This window comes from Xiphophorus maculatus, chromosome 19, assembly GCF_002775205.1.
Source record: "Xiphophorus maculatus strain JP 163 A chromosome 19, X_maculatus-5.0-male, whole genome shotgun sequence".
Classification (NCBI taxonomy): domain Eukaryota; kingdom Metazoa; phylum Chordata; class Actinopteri; order Cyprinodontiformes; family Poeciliidae; genus Xiphophorus; species Xiphophorus maculatus.
The window spans coordinates 25,306,187-25,323,800 of NC_036461.1; the positions used below are offsets into that span (position 1 = coordinate 25,306,187).

The window sequence follows — 17,614 nt, forward strand, 5'->3', positions numbered from 1 at the left end:
TACCTTGACCTCTTCTTTGGCATGGTCGACATCAGGAGATTTCTCCTTAAACTTATTTGAGATCGTCTTCAATTTGTCTGACATGCCGTGAATTCTGGAGCTGAAGTCCTCCTTTATTTCTCTAGTTCTCTGATATTCTCTCTCTTTACATAGAACCTGGAACATCAGACAAAACGACATAAAAATAAGGTTAGAAAACCAGAACAATTTTCTGAGCTGAGTGTTTCTTGTGAGGTCTGATCTACCTGATCTTCAATCGCCCCGAGTGCAAGAGAGACCTCAGCTAGTTGCATAGAGATTTCAGATGGGAGGATGGTGTAAAGGTCCAGGTACTTGCTCTGCTGCTGTTCGGCTAACTTGTCCACATTCTGCCGATAATTAATTACTTCCCCATGTACAATCTACACAGAATAAAAGAACAATTTAAAAGAAAAAACAGCAGTACATATACATTGATGTTCGCAGCTTCCACTTTCCATACTTTGATTCAAGGAACACATTGTGTGATGCAAACATCAGTTAAATTAAAATAAACTTCAGTATGTTTGTATGATACAAATATCTTGATAAGGAAATTAACCAAGGTATTGACTGGTGACCAAAATTTGACAATATTCAACCTGATCAATCCTGAAATTTAAAACATCCAATCCGTACCAATTAACAAATACACCAAAGAGCCATAGGGCTGCGGTAACAGCAACACTCTTCGGTGTGAATGCTATTACTGAAGGAAGAATAATCAGATTTAACTATTTACACCCTCAGTGGAGTGTTGGGAAAAAGAAAGTCAAAGGAAGAACGGCAATACAGTATAAGAAGCTATTTAAAATGCTCCTGAATTCTTTAGGTCATGAATACTGTTTATATATTATAAATAGTTCCTACAGGCTCCAAAAAGCAAGCGAGAGCAAGACTTTTAACAGATAACAGGAAGACTACAATAGCAAAGTTACTATGTTTTATCTTTTTGGGCTTCCAGTCTTTGTCTGCTAGGGAACTTTGAAAACTCAGGGTGAAAATAAGATGATACGTTCTCTAAGCAATATACAAGAGGACAGATGTTTACAGTTACTGATGCTAACTGCGCCAATTGCTAATACAAAATGCTAAAAAAAAACTTGTGCAATGACTTATAATAAAAACTGTCTAAATTTTTTTACTGTAACCTGTTTTTAAGCAACTCCTCTCATACAAGCAGTATGACTTTATATACAGTCATGGCTGGAAGAATAAAAAATGTTTAGCTCTTCAGCAGAAAGTAGGTTTATCTATAATTTATATCAGCAGGCCAAAGCTGTACAGACAATGAGGGATTAGGAATCAGTCAGAAAACTCTTATAGGTGCATCTCCAGAAAAAAGAAAAAAACAATAGACACACCTCAAGTTCCTGCAATAGAGAATCAATATCTGGGGTGGGATTGAGAAGAAGCTCTCTGGTCTCCTGGATCCAGGCTTTCACCACTCCAAGCTCCTTCTCCACTTCCTCCCTTTCCCTGAGCTCCTGAGCTGCCTGGGCCCGCTTGGTTCTCGACTGTGTCAAAAGGCTGCAGGCAAATGTCAAAATAAATACTCAACAGCATCTTTTACCAAATGCATGTACTTATTTTATAAAGCCATTTGTAAGACAAAAAAACTCAGATTCAAAGCAACACTAACTCTGGTCAGACTTGTTACCTTTCCATTTGGTCTTGGACCGCCCTGATTTCTCTTAAGCTAGGCAGCTCGTCTTGATCTGCTGTTGGTGAAGGCACCTCCACGTCGTGCAGCAGACTGAGCGCGTACTGGCGCAGCAGCATGAGGGACGAGAGTTCCCGCTCCAGGTCTTGGCTCAGCAAGTCATGCTGATCCAGCAGAGACTGCAGAGTGGCTTTGGACGCCTTTTCCACAGCGCTGTCAGGGAAACGGCTCTGGAGCTCCTCACATACCGCTCGTACTTTCGCCATCTATAACAAAACAGACATTTTGTATAAGAAAGCTTTGTTTTTGGTTAAATGTTCAAGATCTTTTGCCTTCAAGCTGTAATATTGCCTTTTCTCTGAATGTTCTCCACTCCTGGGCTGTGTCCTCAAGTACTCTTTCCTGTCCCCTTGCTACGCTGCGCAGGCGCGTCCAGCGCTGCCACACGGTGGTCATGGAGCGACTGATGGTGGCCTTACTGGCGTCACTCCCCACCAGCTCCAGCTGAGCAGCTTGTTCTTCTAAACCACTCAGCTTCTCTTGAAACCCGTTCACAAGTGACACCAGGGACTAAAAAACAGACAGATTTATTAACACATTCAGTGTCATTATCAGTATTTATATAGATTTACTGTATGGTTTTTCTTTACCTTTTGTCAAGTTGCAACAACAAACTTGAATGTATTTTAATTAGGATTTTATCAACACAAATAATTATCTTTTAAAGTGAGCTAAATACAAATGCACACTAGTTTTCAGATTTGTATTTCTAAAAATCATTTTCTTTCAAACCACAACAACTTTTGTTGAGTTTTGAAATATTGCTGTAAAAATGTGAAAGAGTTCAAAGGGTTATTAATATATTTGCAAGGCAACACGATGCATACCCTGTGACTACAGAGCTTGTCTTCAGCCTCTTGGTTTGTGGCCGCCTTGGCTGTAGAAAATTCTGTGAGCTTCTTTTCGGCTTCGTTCATTAACTCAATGACAGTCTGTCTCGCTTCCTGGAACGACTTCCACTGGGCCACACAGCTGAGAAAAGAATAATTAATTAGACTCCAATGATCTTACGAAACGTGTGGATCCACATTAGCAGACCATGTTTTGGGACTGTGCAGGTCCCAAAACATGGACAGTCCCAAACCTGTCCAGGTCAGATGCACATACTGTTCGGATGTGATGAACACAATTATACAGAAATTAAAGATAAACTTGCATATTGACTTCCAGATCATCTATGTGAGAAAACCAGTCATTACAACTAATGAAACTAAATAGATGTCTTCTGCAGATGTCCTTTTATTAAGGCCAAAGCCCCACTTATTTGGAGTTGCCTTTAGTAAGAGGAACATTGATCAACACATTTTTGTTGCTTGATGATTCTGATGATGGCATTTGACAAAATCTCATGTTTATTACTTGTTTCATAATTGGTGACTACAATATTTTCATGATGTAAAAAACTTCAAACTGCCTTGTTTCTGAAAATGAGCTATACAAATGTAACTTATACTTTTGATAGTTAATGAATATAATCATCATTGCCTTGTAAATCCTACCTGTGCAGAACATCTCGGTGACACTGGAGCTGATCTCGAACCTCTACTCCCCTCTGCTTCGCCGACTCCACGCTCACTCTTAGCTGCTCTTTCGCTGTGGGGTTCACCACGTTCTCCAGCTGAGGGAGGAGCGTCTGCAGTTCCTCCAGATGGATGAGAAACTCCTGCTCCGTTGACATGATATCCACCTGCTGCCGCAGACACTCCTCGTAGTTCTCGACGTCCACTCCCAAGCTAGCTTGTTGAAGGAAAGAGACGGCATCCTCCAGCCATTCGCAGGCTGACTGCATCCTGAAGTGATACTTCTGACACAGAACCAAGGCTTCCTCCAAAGTAATCTTCACATAAAGCCAAAGAGAAAAGACAAGCACATTAGTGTTGATCTAATAACTTTCAGTAAAAGCCAGTCACACTATTCTGCTTTTTATTTCAGTGGTGTAAAGACTTGACAGGACTTTAAACTTCACAATATCTCTTCATTTCCTCACATTCAAGACATTATATTGTCAGCACAGCTAGATTTACTATTTTCTCCACTGTATGTTCAAGGAAAGCATCAATAAATAGCAATAAATTTGAAAATACAGTTAAGGATTTTCCTCAGCGTACTATAAGCCTGGCGGGCCACCAGGCTTTACTTGTGCCCCCACCAGGCTTAGCATTGTTAATGTATTAGTTTTTTTTAATGATTGTCTTTTTGAAGATTTTATAGTTGGTGTCCTAAAGACACCAGTCACAAATGGGAGTGTTTTTCAACAGCGTTATTTGTGTTTGTGGGGCTACAATTGCTGTGACACAGTCACAGTCATACAGTTACCTAAAAAAGAAATAATAAATAGTTCTTATCACAATAATAACACAAAATATCGTGACAAAACTTGAAGTCCATATTGCTCGCCCCTAAGACAGTAAACAGTGTGGCAGCAGCGTATCAAGTTGAGAATTAAGAGTTTGTGGTCAAGTCAAAAATATCCCACCTGTTTGGCACTCAGGGCTTTTTGGACGTCTGCTTGTAATTTTGCCATTTCTTCGAGGCTCATATCAACATGAGCAGGGACCAGCTCATTGGCACTAATGTACTCCTGCTTCTCCTGGCTACTGAGAGCGGCCACTATTCTGAGTCTGGACTGCACCTCCTCCTGTAAGATCTGCTGTTTTCTGATTTCCTCTTGCACTTTCTCCACTCTGACATCAACAATGACAGCACAGCTGAGTTCGTCCCGGATCTGCTGCAACCAGTCCAGCGTCCTCTTCATCTCCGTCTCAAAGTCTTTGCTTTGGATGAACCTGGTCTCGCATTCCTCGATCAGTTCGCCCACTGCGGCCTGTAGCGATCGCAGCTCATCCTGCCACAAAATGACCTGCTCTTTGGATGCGTCGTGAGCTGCTTGGTCCACACGGGGCGCTAGAGAGTCCATCTGCTCCATTAGCCTCGATAAGTGGGAGTTGGCGCTCTGGAGGCTTCCTGCCAGGGCATGGTAGTTTTTCAGCCTCTCTTCTGCAGATTGAGTCTCCGCGTTCACTTTCACCAGCTGCTCTTTTGTGGCCTTCAACTGGGAGTCCACCTGCATAGCCATCGCCTTGTGGTCCTCAAAAGACTCTAAGGTTTCATCAAGATGCTCGACTTTCTGTTCGACCAGCCTCTTTAGCCCGTTGTACAAGCTCACAAGCTGAGTCATTTCTTCCGGCCGCCAAGGTTGCCCCGTGCTACGAAAGCCCTCTTTCTTCTGATTCAGCTCGCTCACAGCCAGACCAAGGTTGCCGAGATCCGCTAGAATTGCTTTGTAATCGCTCTGCAAAATGACAACGTCCTCCGTTTGAAGGCCGACGGGTTGAGTCCCCAGGTTGTTGAACTGGTCCTCGAGTTCTTTCAGGGCTTTGTGGGTGACGTCTATGAAGGACGTGTACTCGTTCCTGGTGAGGATGGCCTGCTGGATTTTCTCCTGTTTCTCTTTGGCCAGAGCCAATATGCTGTTGTACTGCTGAGGGAGGGTGTTGAGTTTTTCATCCAAATAGCAGTGGTCTACTTCGTTCAGAGTGGGCAGTATCTCTTGGCCTGCTCTCTGCACAATCAGGAGAAGGTTCTCATACTCGACGGCCTGCTCGATTATCTGCTGGTACTTTGATCGCTGCGCTTGCAGTTCAGCGTCTCCCACCATTAGGTTTATTTCAGGGAATGTGACAATGTCGGCTTGCTTCAACCACTGGCAGATTTTCTCCAAGTCAGTCTTGAAATACTTTCTCGAGACGAGTACTTTTTCGAGCTCTTGTAGCTTCTGGCCGCATCTGTGCAAAGTTCTGTCGAAGATATTTTGTAACTCCTGCAACTTTGTGAGAATCTCATTCCTTTCCTCGTCGCTGGCTTCCCTCATCAGGTCTCTCCCCTGAGACCACAGGGAGGTCAGCTCACTCTGATAGGCTTTCAGGCTGCTTTGGATGTTCCTGCACGTTCTCACCTGCTTAGCCAGGTCGTCAGGTAACAAAGCAATGTATTCTTCTGCCTGGGCCTTCTTCTCGTTCTGCTGAACCCAGGAAATGGACTGATTGACGGCCATTAGGAACTGCGTCCTCTCCGTAAAAGCCTTGCTGAGGTGTTTTCTCCGCTGCACCACTTTGACACTCAGAGACTCCACCTCCGACTGCGTGTCGGAAATCAGCTGTTGCAGGTGCTGGCGCTCGCTGAGGCCCAGCCGCGGCAGCACCCTGTCTGCGTCAGCCATGGCCTGAGCCAGGAGGAGCTGCTTTGCCTCCAGCTCGCTGCAGATGCTGAGGTGGTCGAACAGGAAACTCTGGGCCAGTTCGGGCGGTGGGCTCATTTTCATGGCTTCGGACAGGGCAGGCTGCTGCTCCTCCGCCCAGTCTCGAGCCTCTCTCAGACGAGCCTCCACTTGGCCCATGTCCTCGAGGGTCACCATGGAGTCCTGGATCTTTCTTTCGATCAGATGTTGCATCTGAGACCACCGTTGTTCGAAGTGACTGATTTGCTCTTTCACTAGCTCCTTGTCGTCCAAGTTTAAATGTTGGATGACTTTCTGTTTCTGCTCTTTAAGGTTCTCCAGGGCTCCTTTTTGTTGCTCCAGAGTCACAGCGAGTTTTCTTAGTGCCTCCAAATGTTGAGACGAACTTTCAGCGTCGGTTCTGTGGCAATAAAAAAATTAACAATTCATTACATATTTGTTAAACATTTGTTCACATGGAAGCAACAAACTGATGTTTATCTTTTTTTCTTTTGAAGTTTCACCCTTAACTCTAGCAGACCGAACTTATTGGTGACGATTTGCAGACAATGCACCGTAATTCCGCCACATTTTGCACCATCTGAAAAATTCCAACGGTTTCTGAAAGGGGAGATGTTGCGCTTTCCGGCCAACATCGGGTTATTATGGTAATTTCACCCCTGCCAAAGCAGGGAGTCAAATTAATCTGAGGAACACTTTTCTAGATGGTAGATTGCGAAAATAACTTGCTAGATATTGAAAGTTCCAGTTGTTATGGAGAAATGGGCAAATATATTTACTCACAGGACATTTAAAGAGCTGCGTACAATTAAAATAAGCAAAAATATTCAGGTGGATATTTGAAACTTAGGTCTAAAATTGTCAAACTTCTAAGGATTTAGAAACAGACTTTTACACTAAGTTGATATATTTACAATCTGGAAATACACACAGACTGATGTTACAGTTAGCAATGCTAACTTTGCTAATCACTAAAAAAAGTGATAGAAACTGCTAAAAACTGTCACCATGAAATATTCCTGAATTTAAAGTACTAGTCCTTTTTTGTATAGGTCTGTACTGTGTTATTGCACTGAAGCACCCACATTATAGATTATGTAATTTTGCTTCTGTTTAAGAATAATATATATATGAAGTATTTTATAGTAGCTTATATAACACCATGATAAAAAGACCCATCATGAAAGTAAATGTAGAAAATTAAGGATGAAAGCCAAAAAACTGCATTTATAATTTAACATATTTGGTTATACCACTAATTAATTTTACTGATTAGAGGTTTGCCTTATGTTCAAACCCACCTTGCCAGATTGTCCCACTCTTTGGACACCTGCTCAAACAGCTCCTCCACTGCAGTGATGCAGTCATGGTAATCTTTGGATCTCTGCAGATCCTCCTCTCTTTGGGCCTGGAGCTTGTTCGCCTGGTGGCAGAGCTCAAGCCAAGAGTGGCTAAGACGATCAAGCTCTGCGTGTTCTGCAGTGTCCTGGCCACCAATCAGTCTGCTCACAGTCTCTGTCATTTTAGTGAGGGTGCTCTGTTTGGACTGCAGTTGCTGGCAGCACTCCTGAGACACAGGCAATAGAACTAGTGATTAAATGTCTCTTCTCACACCAAAGGCTAATACACAGAAAAAAGGTGCAAAGTCAATGTGATGATTCTGGTGATGCTTGTACCCACCTGGGCTTGTAACAACATGTTTTGAGCAATCTTAGTCTCCAGCTCTGCTGGTCTTCTAGAGAGGCTGAGAAGCTGCTGCTCCATGTCCTGGAACAAGCCTGTTAGATCTTGTTTCTGTTCTTTGATCTCCCTCCAGCTTTCTGAAAGTTCTTGTGCGGTAGACATCCTTTCTTCTATCTGTGCACATAGAAACCACGACTTTAGTACTTATAACCCATTATCCTCTTGTAACTTGCACACAACCACAGAGACAGGTGTCAGATTCACGACACGTTTCTCTGAGTAGCTATACTTCGTCCTGTGGATTTAATCAAGCCCAAAATTTCAGATTTAGATTTTAATCTGTCCGACATGTTTCTTCGGAGTGAAAGTAGTATTAATGTTTTGAAATGACAGAGATATTGTGGAGGGAGTTAAGAATTAGGGTGATGGTCCCTCCAACCTCAGAGACTCATTATAATAGAGAGATGTTGACATACCAGTGGAGCATGCAAAAAGCTGATAAGATGGCTTAGACTGATGTAATAAAATTATAGGCTTTTTCATTACTAAAAAGGAAAAACATAATTTTTAAAATGTCATCTTTGTTAAAATGCAAATAGAGGGATATGCTCATTTTTTAATGACATTCCTTGTTGATTTATTTAATCTATTGTGTGACTCCTGTCACTTCCTGTCAGAAACAAAGTTCTTAAAAGTAACTTAAAATCTTAATTTAAAAAGGTATAAAGTATTTATTATTTATATCAACAATCCTGATTTCAAGTAAAGTACACAAGTTACGCATGGAATGAAGCAAGGATAACACTGACCATGAGCTTGATCTGCTGGACCTCAGCAGCTGCAACTCTTACTGCATCATGAGACAGGTCGCACACAGAACACACCAGGTCCAGATATGTGCTGGCTTGCTCCTGAAGAGCTCTGTAGTGCTTCACCTGTGTGAGTAACATTAGGTAATAGAAATAAATTTGAAAAATAAATGAAGCACGCAATCACAATTTGAAATTTCAAATCCTGTGTGACGTTAAGCACCTGCTTCAGAGCTTCCTGAAGTCCGGTTGGCCCCTGATCGTTGAGCTGAAGCTCTTCTTGCACAGTCAAGAACCAGGTTTGGCATTGTTGCAAAGTATCCTGATGACTGACATATTTTTGCAACTCCCGGTCCAAACTCAGGTAGACCTATTAAAAGAGAATGATCAGAACCTAACGAACTAAATATAGCTAAAAGAAAATAGTTTGTACCAGCTTTTTCTACTGCATAGATGAATACTTGTGTTTATCTGTGACTCACACGCTGGGCAGTGCTGCAGATGGCAGAGTAGCTGTCTCTTGTTCCCTGTAGGTGGGCCTGGACTTGCTGACTAATCTTAGCTTGAACTTGCGCTTGTTCTGTGCAGCCGGCTATAAGACCTTCTCCTTTCTGCTTCAAGCTGGTAAGGCGCTCCTCAAAACTGGCTATTTCCTCCATTATGGCCTAAAACATTCACACAAACAGAAGGGAAGGTGAGTAATTTCATGTATCAGTTCAAATAGCAACAGAATAAAATGTAAAAACTGATTGTGATGTAAACACTATGGAGATGCTCACCTTGTGTCGGGCGAGTTGCTGAGTTGCCATCTCCATGTTTCCAGTTTGCATTGAGTCTGAGTTCACAAGCCTGCTGGACATCTGTAACAACCATTTTTCAACTTCCTGCAGCTCGCTGTTGTAATCTTCGTGCTCTTTTACCCACTCTACAAGGCTCTGCACATGTTTCTACAACAAGCACAAATAAGAATTAGATGCACATTTTTGAATATATTGTGGATTTCCTCTAATCCACATTTTCTCTAACCTTACCAATGTCTGAAAAAATTTTCCTTAGTAAGTTGTAGAGAAACCACCCTTGGATATTTGACCAGAACGACATGAGGAATATTTGGTTGTTCCAATTTAAGTTTGATCCAATTTACTAAATGAAAATGATGCCTTAACACATACAAACTGGCTTTAAATGGGATCAACATCAAGCATCTGTGTAATGGACTTCACCTTAAACTTATGGAGAATGTATGAAATGTACCTTTTATGTGCTTTGGGCCCATTATAAATTATTTTTATCTATTTTCTTCCTATATTATTTTGTATAGACTTTAGTTGAATGATTCTTTGTTGAGATATTTTGGAGTTTGGATAATTTCTTTTTTTTTTTTTGGTAATTTGATTACATTAATTTGTGGCGCTGTTGGCCTGCCTATAAGTAGGCTGGGTTTCGACATATGTGGGAGATCCGCCCTTCCGCTCGCTCCACCACCACCGAGGATGCGTCCTGACGGGGTGCGCGCGCATGTCTCCAGTAACATACCCATATCAACTGAAAAGCTATGTTTGTGGCAGAAAACCGAACAATAAAAATGAGCTCTACCAATTCTGATAACTAGAGTACTCAATTATAAAGCCAGATTTATGCTGGCAACTTGCTGATACCAACAAAAAAAGCATGGATTCTCTGCAATTTGCTCAGGAACATTAAACCAAATATCAATAAGGTCATTTGTATATTCTTTAGTCTGTAAAATGTACAATTATGAACTAGTGAAGATTAGAAACAATGAACTCAAGTCTGTGCAACCAGTTCTTGTTTCAAAAATTAACTGAACTTGTTTATCATGTGCATACCTTGGCTGCCAAACAAAGGTCTTCATAATCAGCCTGTAACTTTTTCATGTTTTCACTGATGGTTGGGTCGCTAAATGAATTGAGGAGAGCCTCTCCTTTCTCAATGACACACTTCACAGCTGGCTCATGGGAATCTATCGTCTGCTGAACAGTCTGAATAAATGAGAAGAAAGTGAAACATTGAATCCATTTTTTGCAGAAAAAAAGAGAGAAAGAAATCACAATTTAGCTGAAGAAAAACTTGCCTTATATTTTGCCAACTGAGCTTTTTTCTGGTAGAGTTCGGCTTTTGGTTCTAAACTTGACGCTAAACAGTTCTTTGTCTCCTTCACCCACTGGGCTTGGGTTTTGTATTTATCCATGAAGTCCTTGGAGAGTGAAATGTATTTCTCAAGGGAGCTGTGCTCTGTGCGTAGAGAAGTTGTTAACTCCTCAAGCTGGAAGAGTTGAATGTCCACTTCCTCCCTGAGCTGATCTGCCTCAGGCTCTTCCAAGAAAGCCATGGCATGCTCTGTCTTTTCCCTCGTCACCTTCAGGTAAGTGTGACCCTGCTCCATGTCACCCTGAAGAGTCTGAAGTGACATAAAATGTTGTTGCTAAACAATATTTGTGCATAGTATAGAGTGACACTAAGAAGTCTAGTTTAGATAAACAAATGGAATGTGCACACTGCGTTGAAAACTTTACCTCAAGTTTCTTCATCTTTCTCTCTAAAGCAAAGCGGTCAACTACATCAACACTAATAGCTACGGTGCTGAAGTTATTCTGAGCAGTGCTGAGCCACTCTGAGAATGTGGTGAAGACACACTGTGCTTCTTCTATCGAAGACACCTCCTCCTGAAGCTGTTTGATTGTCTCCTGTATTATAAAAGACAAAATAGGAAAATCAGTGGTGGTTAAAATAAGAGATGCCTAACCGAAAAAATTTAATTTACAGAAACTATGTTTATGTTTCCCACAGTGTGTTATAAGTCTGGCTTAGCATCGTTTATTTATTTTAGTTTTTTCTTAATTATTGCCTTTCTTAAGACTTCATAGTTGGTGTTTAGGTATTAACATTCCAGTCTTCCAATAACACACAGCTATCAAGTGATATTTTCAAATTTCCTGTCAACTGTAAACATTTTTTAACTCAAAAACTTGTTGCCTGGCTGGATGACTACCCCAGTGCCCCGAGCACCGAGCTTAGCAAGTTTTCTGGGGGAAACACTGTTTATACACAATGCCTGATGAATGATTTTTAATTTGTTATTATGTATTTTCTTTAGGGGTGATAGAGTATTGAGGGCTACATGCAAATGCAAATCATACTTTTAAGATCTTTAATTTCTAAAAATGTTCCATGTTGCATTATCTTTCCGATTTTCACTGGCTGTTGGTGGGTTTTTCAAGTCAAATACTCTTAGATGTGATGATCTGATAAAAATACACAAATGATATACAGAGAAACACACAACCTGCTGGCTGGAAACACAAATATTGTGTTTGAAAACATTTTCAAACAGAGACACACACTGGATATAGAGGCTGAAATATGATCCATCAACAAGACAAGATGATCAGATGAGGGCAGTTTTGACTTTGATGTAGTGGTAGTTTCGTCACACCCCATTTTGAACATATTGAGTTGTTACACTATAAACAATATGACATTTTTGTTGATTGTATATCCTGTCATACCTTTTTGTTTATTTTATTTGTTCATTTTCCAGTCATGTTTGAAATAAACCAACTAATTTTATTTGTATTATTTTTGTATGAATTATTTATTTATACTCTCTACTTAATATTCCAATAAAATACAACAATATTTTGTGGCTTAAAGTAACAAAAGTTTAAAGTGATATGAAAACATTTGTTTCTTTGTTTATTTCTATAGAACAAAGCCAACAAGTGCAGACAATGTGGTTAAATGAAACAGATTAGATGAATTTTAGAGTTATTTTGTAATTAGCTACTATTACCAGTAAGTGCAGGAGCAGGGCATGGTAGCGGACTGTGATCTGGGTGGCTCTGGTACTGATCCGACTGCTAATGTGGGTTTCATCCAGAACCTGCTGAGCCAAAAGAGTAAGGCCCTCCATTTCCTCTTGATAAACAAGGACTTCTTCCTGCCAGCTCTAAAAAAAGGAGGGAATATAATTACTGTTGGGATTTATGCTTCAATTCTAACACAGATTTTTAAAACTCAGGATAAACCAGTTTGTCATTCAGCAAATGTAAAACAGGAGCGTCCCAATCAGCCCAAACTCACTGTACCATAAGAAAAGCATTCCAAGCTGGATTAAATATAAGAATGGAACATTACAAGTTTCCATCCGTTTACCAACCTTCACCATCTGTAGCTGAGCGCTCTTCGTGGCTCGATCGGACCGCCGACTGGAGCGCAGTTGCGCTTTGGTTTCCATGCCTTTCAGCCAGCTGTCGAGGCGCTGGAACTTCTGCTCCATCTGTCGAAGTTTGGCCAGGGCGCTGTTCAGCTGAGCGCGGGTGTCGGCCAGCTGTGCCTGATAAAGCCTCCACTCCTGCTGGAGCGTCTCCAGTGCCCGGTCCTCTATCTGAGGCAGACCCCAGGGGACGACCAGTTCCCGGCTCAGCAACAAGGTGTTCAGGAGAGCCTGACCTTCTGTGCAGTGTAGCTGCAGTTCCTGGAATTAAACGGTTCCCGTTGATCACTCTCATCATTTCCCTTTTTTTTTTTCAATTAAATGCAGTTTCTTGCTACATGAATGAGTGTTCGTTATCATGCATCAAGCTTACTGACGTCAGCAGAAAAGCATCAGTAGCGTTTGGTTTCAAACCTGCAGCTTTTGGAGGGTATCCTCCAACATGTCCACATCTCCCTCCAGCTGGGTGTAGCAGCTGAGCTTCTCTTCTTCTTCCTTCAGCCACTCCTCAAAGGAATGAATGTCCCATTGATACTCCTGGTGAGCTTTCACCAGCTCTTCTGCCTTGCCAACAGCCCTCTGAGGAAAACAACAGTAATTTACCGAATTAATTATCAGATGTTAAATGCTTTTTCTCACTTTTTCTTTTGTATTCCTGTTAATAAGGAATACAAATGACTATTTAATAGCAGTATCTTTTTTCTTTCTACTGTAAAAATGCTATTTATTTAGTTTTGTGTCTCTGCTGTCTAGGAATTTGTTTGTGGGTTCAAATCAGTAAAAATTTTATGGCTATAGGGTTTACCCTCTGTATGATGACTATGTTCTTGAATGAATTTCTCTTGTTTGAGCAAACAAAATATAAAATTAACAGTCAACCTTGTTAATTAAAAAGAAGAATGACATTTTAACAATTACCAAAGGTCTCGTTTTATAGATTGAAGTTATTTTGCGAATGCATTTTGAAAAAAGTATAGCAAGCATTGTCAATCACATTGTTGATAGTGAAATATTTCCACAAAAAGCTTAAATAAAAGATAAGATTTTTATATTACTATTATTACCATGGCATTGTCTTTGACGGTGTTGTACCGCTCCTGAAGTTCTTGGAGCTCCAGCTGAGCGACATAGTTTTCAGTGATTCTGGCGCTTTTGGCAGTAATGGTTTCCAGCAGGGTGTTGTGGCTGAGTATGTCCTCATAAAGCAACTGAACAAAAAAGGAAAAATACATGATCAGAGTCCAAATTGTACTAGCTAAATGTTAATAATATTATTTTTAAAGAATTGTCTAAATGACAGACAGAATAAAGCACCTTTGTTTTGCTTAGATTTGCAGTTTTGTCTCTCATCTCTGGGCACTGCTTATCGGTGACATCGAGACTTTCCTCTACGTCCTCGATCCAAGCCAGAAACTGACGGACGTCCTCTTGGTAACTCGTCCACTGAGACAATGAACCTTCCAGTTGACTGTGGATTATAAACATTAAAAATAATGTGAGGCAAAGGTGATTCTAAAATTATTTACAACAGCAAAATTATACTATAAATGGTCTCCATTAGTGGTAAATGTTTTCATATTTTTTGACTACATGATCCTAAACTTTGTTTCTGCCTTGCCTTTAGAGATTTTTCAGGTGAGATATTGTGTGAATAACAAATAAACTAGAACATTTCTGAAGAACTTTAAACGGGGCATGCCAAAGTGTGCCCGTCTGTTGGAACCCAGTGTTCTGATGCTAAAGATTAGCATCAATGCTAAGTAAGCTACAATGTACTGAATAGCATGTGGGGAATCACTAGCATGTTGTCTTACATTTACTTCCTCCATTCAGTGTGCTAAACTTGGCTAATAAATAAAAATAGCTAAAAAGCTTATTTTAGAGAAAAGACAGTGCCTACTAATATTTGTATTAATGTTAATGCACTGCATTTTGATTTTTACTTCTACAAAACTAAGAATCAAATGTTTACTTCGTGGCACTTGGTTACCAGAAAACGCGCTCATCTCTTAGCAACAGAATAACAACAAATATTGTTATTGTTCAAAAAACAAAATTTCTTCTGCTCTTTTGAAACACTATTTATCTTATGCTACTTAACAATTCTACAGCTGGTGAATTTTTCAGAAAAGTGAAAATGTTTTTTTCTTTTTGTCGGTGTCAAATTGGTTGACATTTAACACAAAAATAGAAAATTTGATTTATACTTCGTGGCAGTTCGTTTTCAGAAAAAAATGCTCATCTCTCAACACCAAATTAATTATTTTTTATAAAACATAAGCTCTTTTGAAATACTGCTTATCTGCAGAGACACAAGAAATGTACAGTTGGTAAATTTTGCAAACGTAAAAATCAGATGTTGACTTCGTGGCACTTGGTTACCAGTAAACGCGCTCATCTCGTAGCAACAGATTAACAACAAATATTGTTATTGTTCAAAAAACAAGATTTCCTCTGCTCTTTTTAAACACTATTTATTTTATGCTACTTAACAAATGTGCAGTTGGTGAATTTAGCAGAAAATTAAAAAAAATTTTTTAATTTGTCATTGGTGGTAAATATATTATAAAACAGACTTTTAACTCAAAGTAAAAATCTGATCAATACTTTGTGGCAGATCGTTACAAAAAAACCCACTCATCTCTTAACACCAAATTAATTAAAAAACATTAGCTCTTTTGAAATACTGCTTATCTGCTTAGACACAAGAAATTTAGAGTTGGTACATTTTGCAAAAGTAAAAGTCAGATGTTTACTTTGTGGCACTTGGTTGGCATTTCAATGCCCCCCAATGAATTGCTATGGCAGGTCCCAATTACCAAATAGTTGTCAAAAATAAAAATAAAATAAAAAATACCAAAAAGGAAAAACCTTTTGCAAAGAATGGCAGCAGAGAGGAGGGCATCCCATGAGTCTTTCAGCTCCTGTATCTGTTTTTGGATTAGTGGCACGCCTTCAGCGGAGGTGTTTCTCTGCACCGACTCTCCTCTTGTGATCAACATCTTCAGCTGGATCTCCTTCTCCTGGCGAGCCGTCAGCAGAGCCTGAAGCAACAAGCAACCGTTTAAATTCATCACAACACAGAATTTCAAATACATCGGGGAATTTGAAATGATTAATAATTTTCTAAACCTCCAGCTTGATCATTCTGCTGTCAAGAACATTTTTGTCAGCTGTTGGAGCGCTGTAAGTCTGCAGCATGTGGCTGGTGTCAGCCACCCAGTTCTGCAGCTCCTCCAACCCCTGGGAGAAAAGCTGGTGCTCGGTGACGATCCGATCGATACGAGAAGCCTTCTCCTGCACATCCAGAACCATCAAACCATCACACATTTAAAGAATTACCAGAATAGGTTGTACACATGAGTTCAACAAAAGTTAGGAAATGTAATTTCCATAATCAAAATAATTACATCTGTGTTTGACAGTGAAAATGTTGCATCTTTACAGTTTTAGGGTGTTTTCCCACCTGATAGTTTGGTGGACTCGGTTGGATTGGGACCAAATTGAAACATTTGTTACATTTTCAGCTGGCGTGGCTCGTTTTCACACTGCACTATCTGTCAAACGAACCAAGCCAATTGAAAAACCTTGTCTGCCCCCTCACCTGTGGTGGCGCTGCACCAAGAACTCCTGAAGGAAATGACACAAAAACCTCCAAAGAAAACACAAAAATCTTCTTCACAAAATCTAAACAAACATGGAGTGGTACCAGGTTTTAGTGGTTTAAGGGTTTCTCTTTTGTCAGTGGTAAACAAAACCAAAAGCAATTTTTTCCTGTAGCGCTAGATTCTTATTTTTGTTTTGGCTGTATCTACCCATAATGCACTGCTCTACAGTCAGTATAAACTATAGAACAGTGTATTAAAACTCCACTAGAGTTCACATCAACCAAACCGCGACCGAGGTTTTTAGGTGAACCAGAGTTCGCTTTTTTGGTCTGCATCAGAGTTTGATTGCATAATCTCACCACTTCGAATAAATCTGATTTGATTAAAGTGGACTAAACAGAGCTGGTGTGAATGCACCCTAAAACTTGTAAAAATACACATAACTCAGGTGTCACTCCAGTCTAGTACCTCTGTATCATCTCCAGCTATAACTCTATAAAAGTCCCAATGCACAGGTGGTCTCACAGGCATTACTTTACCTTAGTAAGGTTGGTTAAAGCTAGGCACTGAGCAGAGAGCTGCGACACACGGTGCACAAAGCCCTTCCCGGCCGAGTGTTCATCCAACAACAGCTGGGCCTTCTCTTTCAGCCTGTTCAGCTGAACTTCGTGAGAAGCTAAGTCTTCAAGCACAGACTGAAAGAGCACAAGCAGGTTATCACAGAGGCATGCAAGCTGACACTCAGATTTATAAGACAAGTAAAGTGAGGCAAAGAGCAGGTTGTTAAGAGATGAGAACATGGCAAAAAGGAAAAGCAAATGAGGAGCCTAGCAAGTGTTAAGAGTCCAGCTCTAAAGAGGAAGTTGTAAACAGGAAATATATTCCTACGGCCTTCTTTAGCAATATTTTATTCATGTAGACACTATTGAGCAGACATATAGTTAGCAAAGAGAAGCAGGACGTGCTGGCAGTTAGCGAAGGTGCATGAAAATGCATTCTAAACAAACGCATCAAGAACTGAACGAGATGCACCAAGAACTGGACGGGTGTTTCTATGTTTGACTGGCTCTGATTGGTGATTGGTCAGTCTGAATCTAAAAACATAATTTATTTCCGTGTGGAAGGTGTTACTGAGGCAAAATGACTCAGTTATACGTTTTGAAGTCAGTGTGGTGTTTATAAATGAAGTCAGATCAAGTGCAGAAGGTATAAAAAACTTTGAAAAAGGTAACTCTTTTCCACTAATGCATTTCAGCTGTTCATTTAACATGCTGGTTCAAAACAGGGAGTCTGACTTTG

The 17,614-nt window shown here is 40.4% G+C and overlaps 1 protein-coding gene across 14 annotated transcripts in view; it reads right to left on the reverse strand.

Moving 5' to 3' along the window:
• Positions 1–17,614, reverse strand: part of syne1 (spectrin repeat containing nuclear envelope protein 1) — a 104,348-nt gene that overhangs the window by 37,776 nt on the left and 48,958 nt on the right. For 13 of the 14 annotated variants that reach the window (XM_023352564.1, XM_023352569.1, XM_023352556.1 and 10 more), the window contains 25 exons: positions 16,855–17,010; positions 15,840–16,004; positions 15,579–15,751; positions 14,022–14,175; positions 13,772–13,915; positions 13,122–13,286; positions 12,651–12,968; positions 12,285–12,440; positions 11,008–11,178; positions 10,566–10,892; positions 10,321–10,473; positions 9,250–9,417; positions 8,953–9,135; positions 8,694–8,840; positions 8,471–8,596; positions 7,659–7,835; positions 7,280–7,545; positions 4,218–6,378; positions 3,241–3,578; positions 2,569–2,713; positions 2,033–2,251; positions 1,679–1,947; positions 1,383–1,548; positions 246–401; positions 4–156 (listed from right to left, as the gene is read on the reverse strand). In XM_023352564.1, coding sequence (XP_023208332.1) covers positions 4–156; positions 246–401; positions 1,383–1,548; positions 1,679–1,947; positions 2,033–2,251; positions 2,569–2,713; positions 3,241–3,578; positions 4,218–6,378; positions 7,280–7,545; positions 7,659–7,835; positions 8,471–8,596; positions 8,694–8,840; positions 8,953–9,135; positions 9,250–9,417; positions 10,321–10,473; positions 10,566–10,892; positions 11,008–11,178; positions 12,285–12,440; positions 12,651–12,968; positions 13,122–13,286; positions 13,772–13,915; positions 14,022–14,175; positions 15,579–15,751; positions 15,840–16,004; positions 16,855–17,010 — 6,756 coding nt within the window. The remainder of the gene's footprint in view (positions 1–3; positions 157–245; positions 402–1,382; positions 1,549–1,678; positions 1,948–2,032; positions 2,252–2,568; positions 2,714–3,240; positions 3,579–4,217; positions 6,379–7,279; positions 7,546–7,658; positions 7,836–8,470; positions 8,597–8,693; positions 8,841–8,952; positions 9,136–9,249; positions 9,418–10,320; positions 10,474–10,565; positions 10,893–11,007; positions 11,179–12,284; positions 12,441–12,650; positions 12,969–13,121; positions 13,287–13,771; positions 13,916–14,021; positions 14,176–15,578; positions 15,752–15,839; positions 16,005–16,854; positions 17,011–17,614) is intronic. The other variant, XM_023352566.1, reaches the window with a different exon arrangement.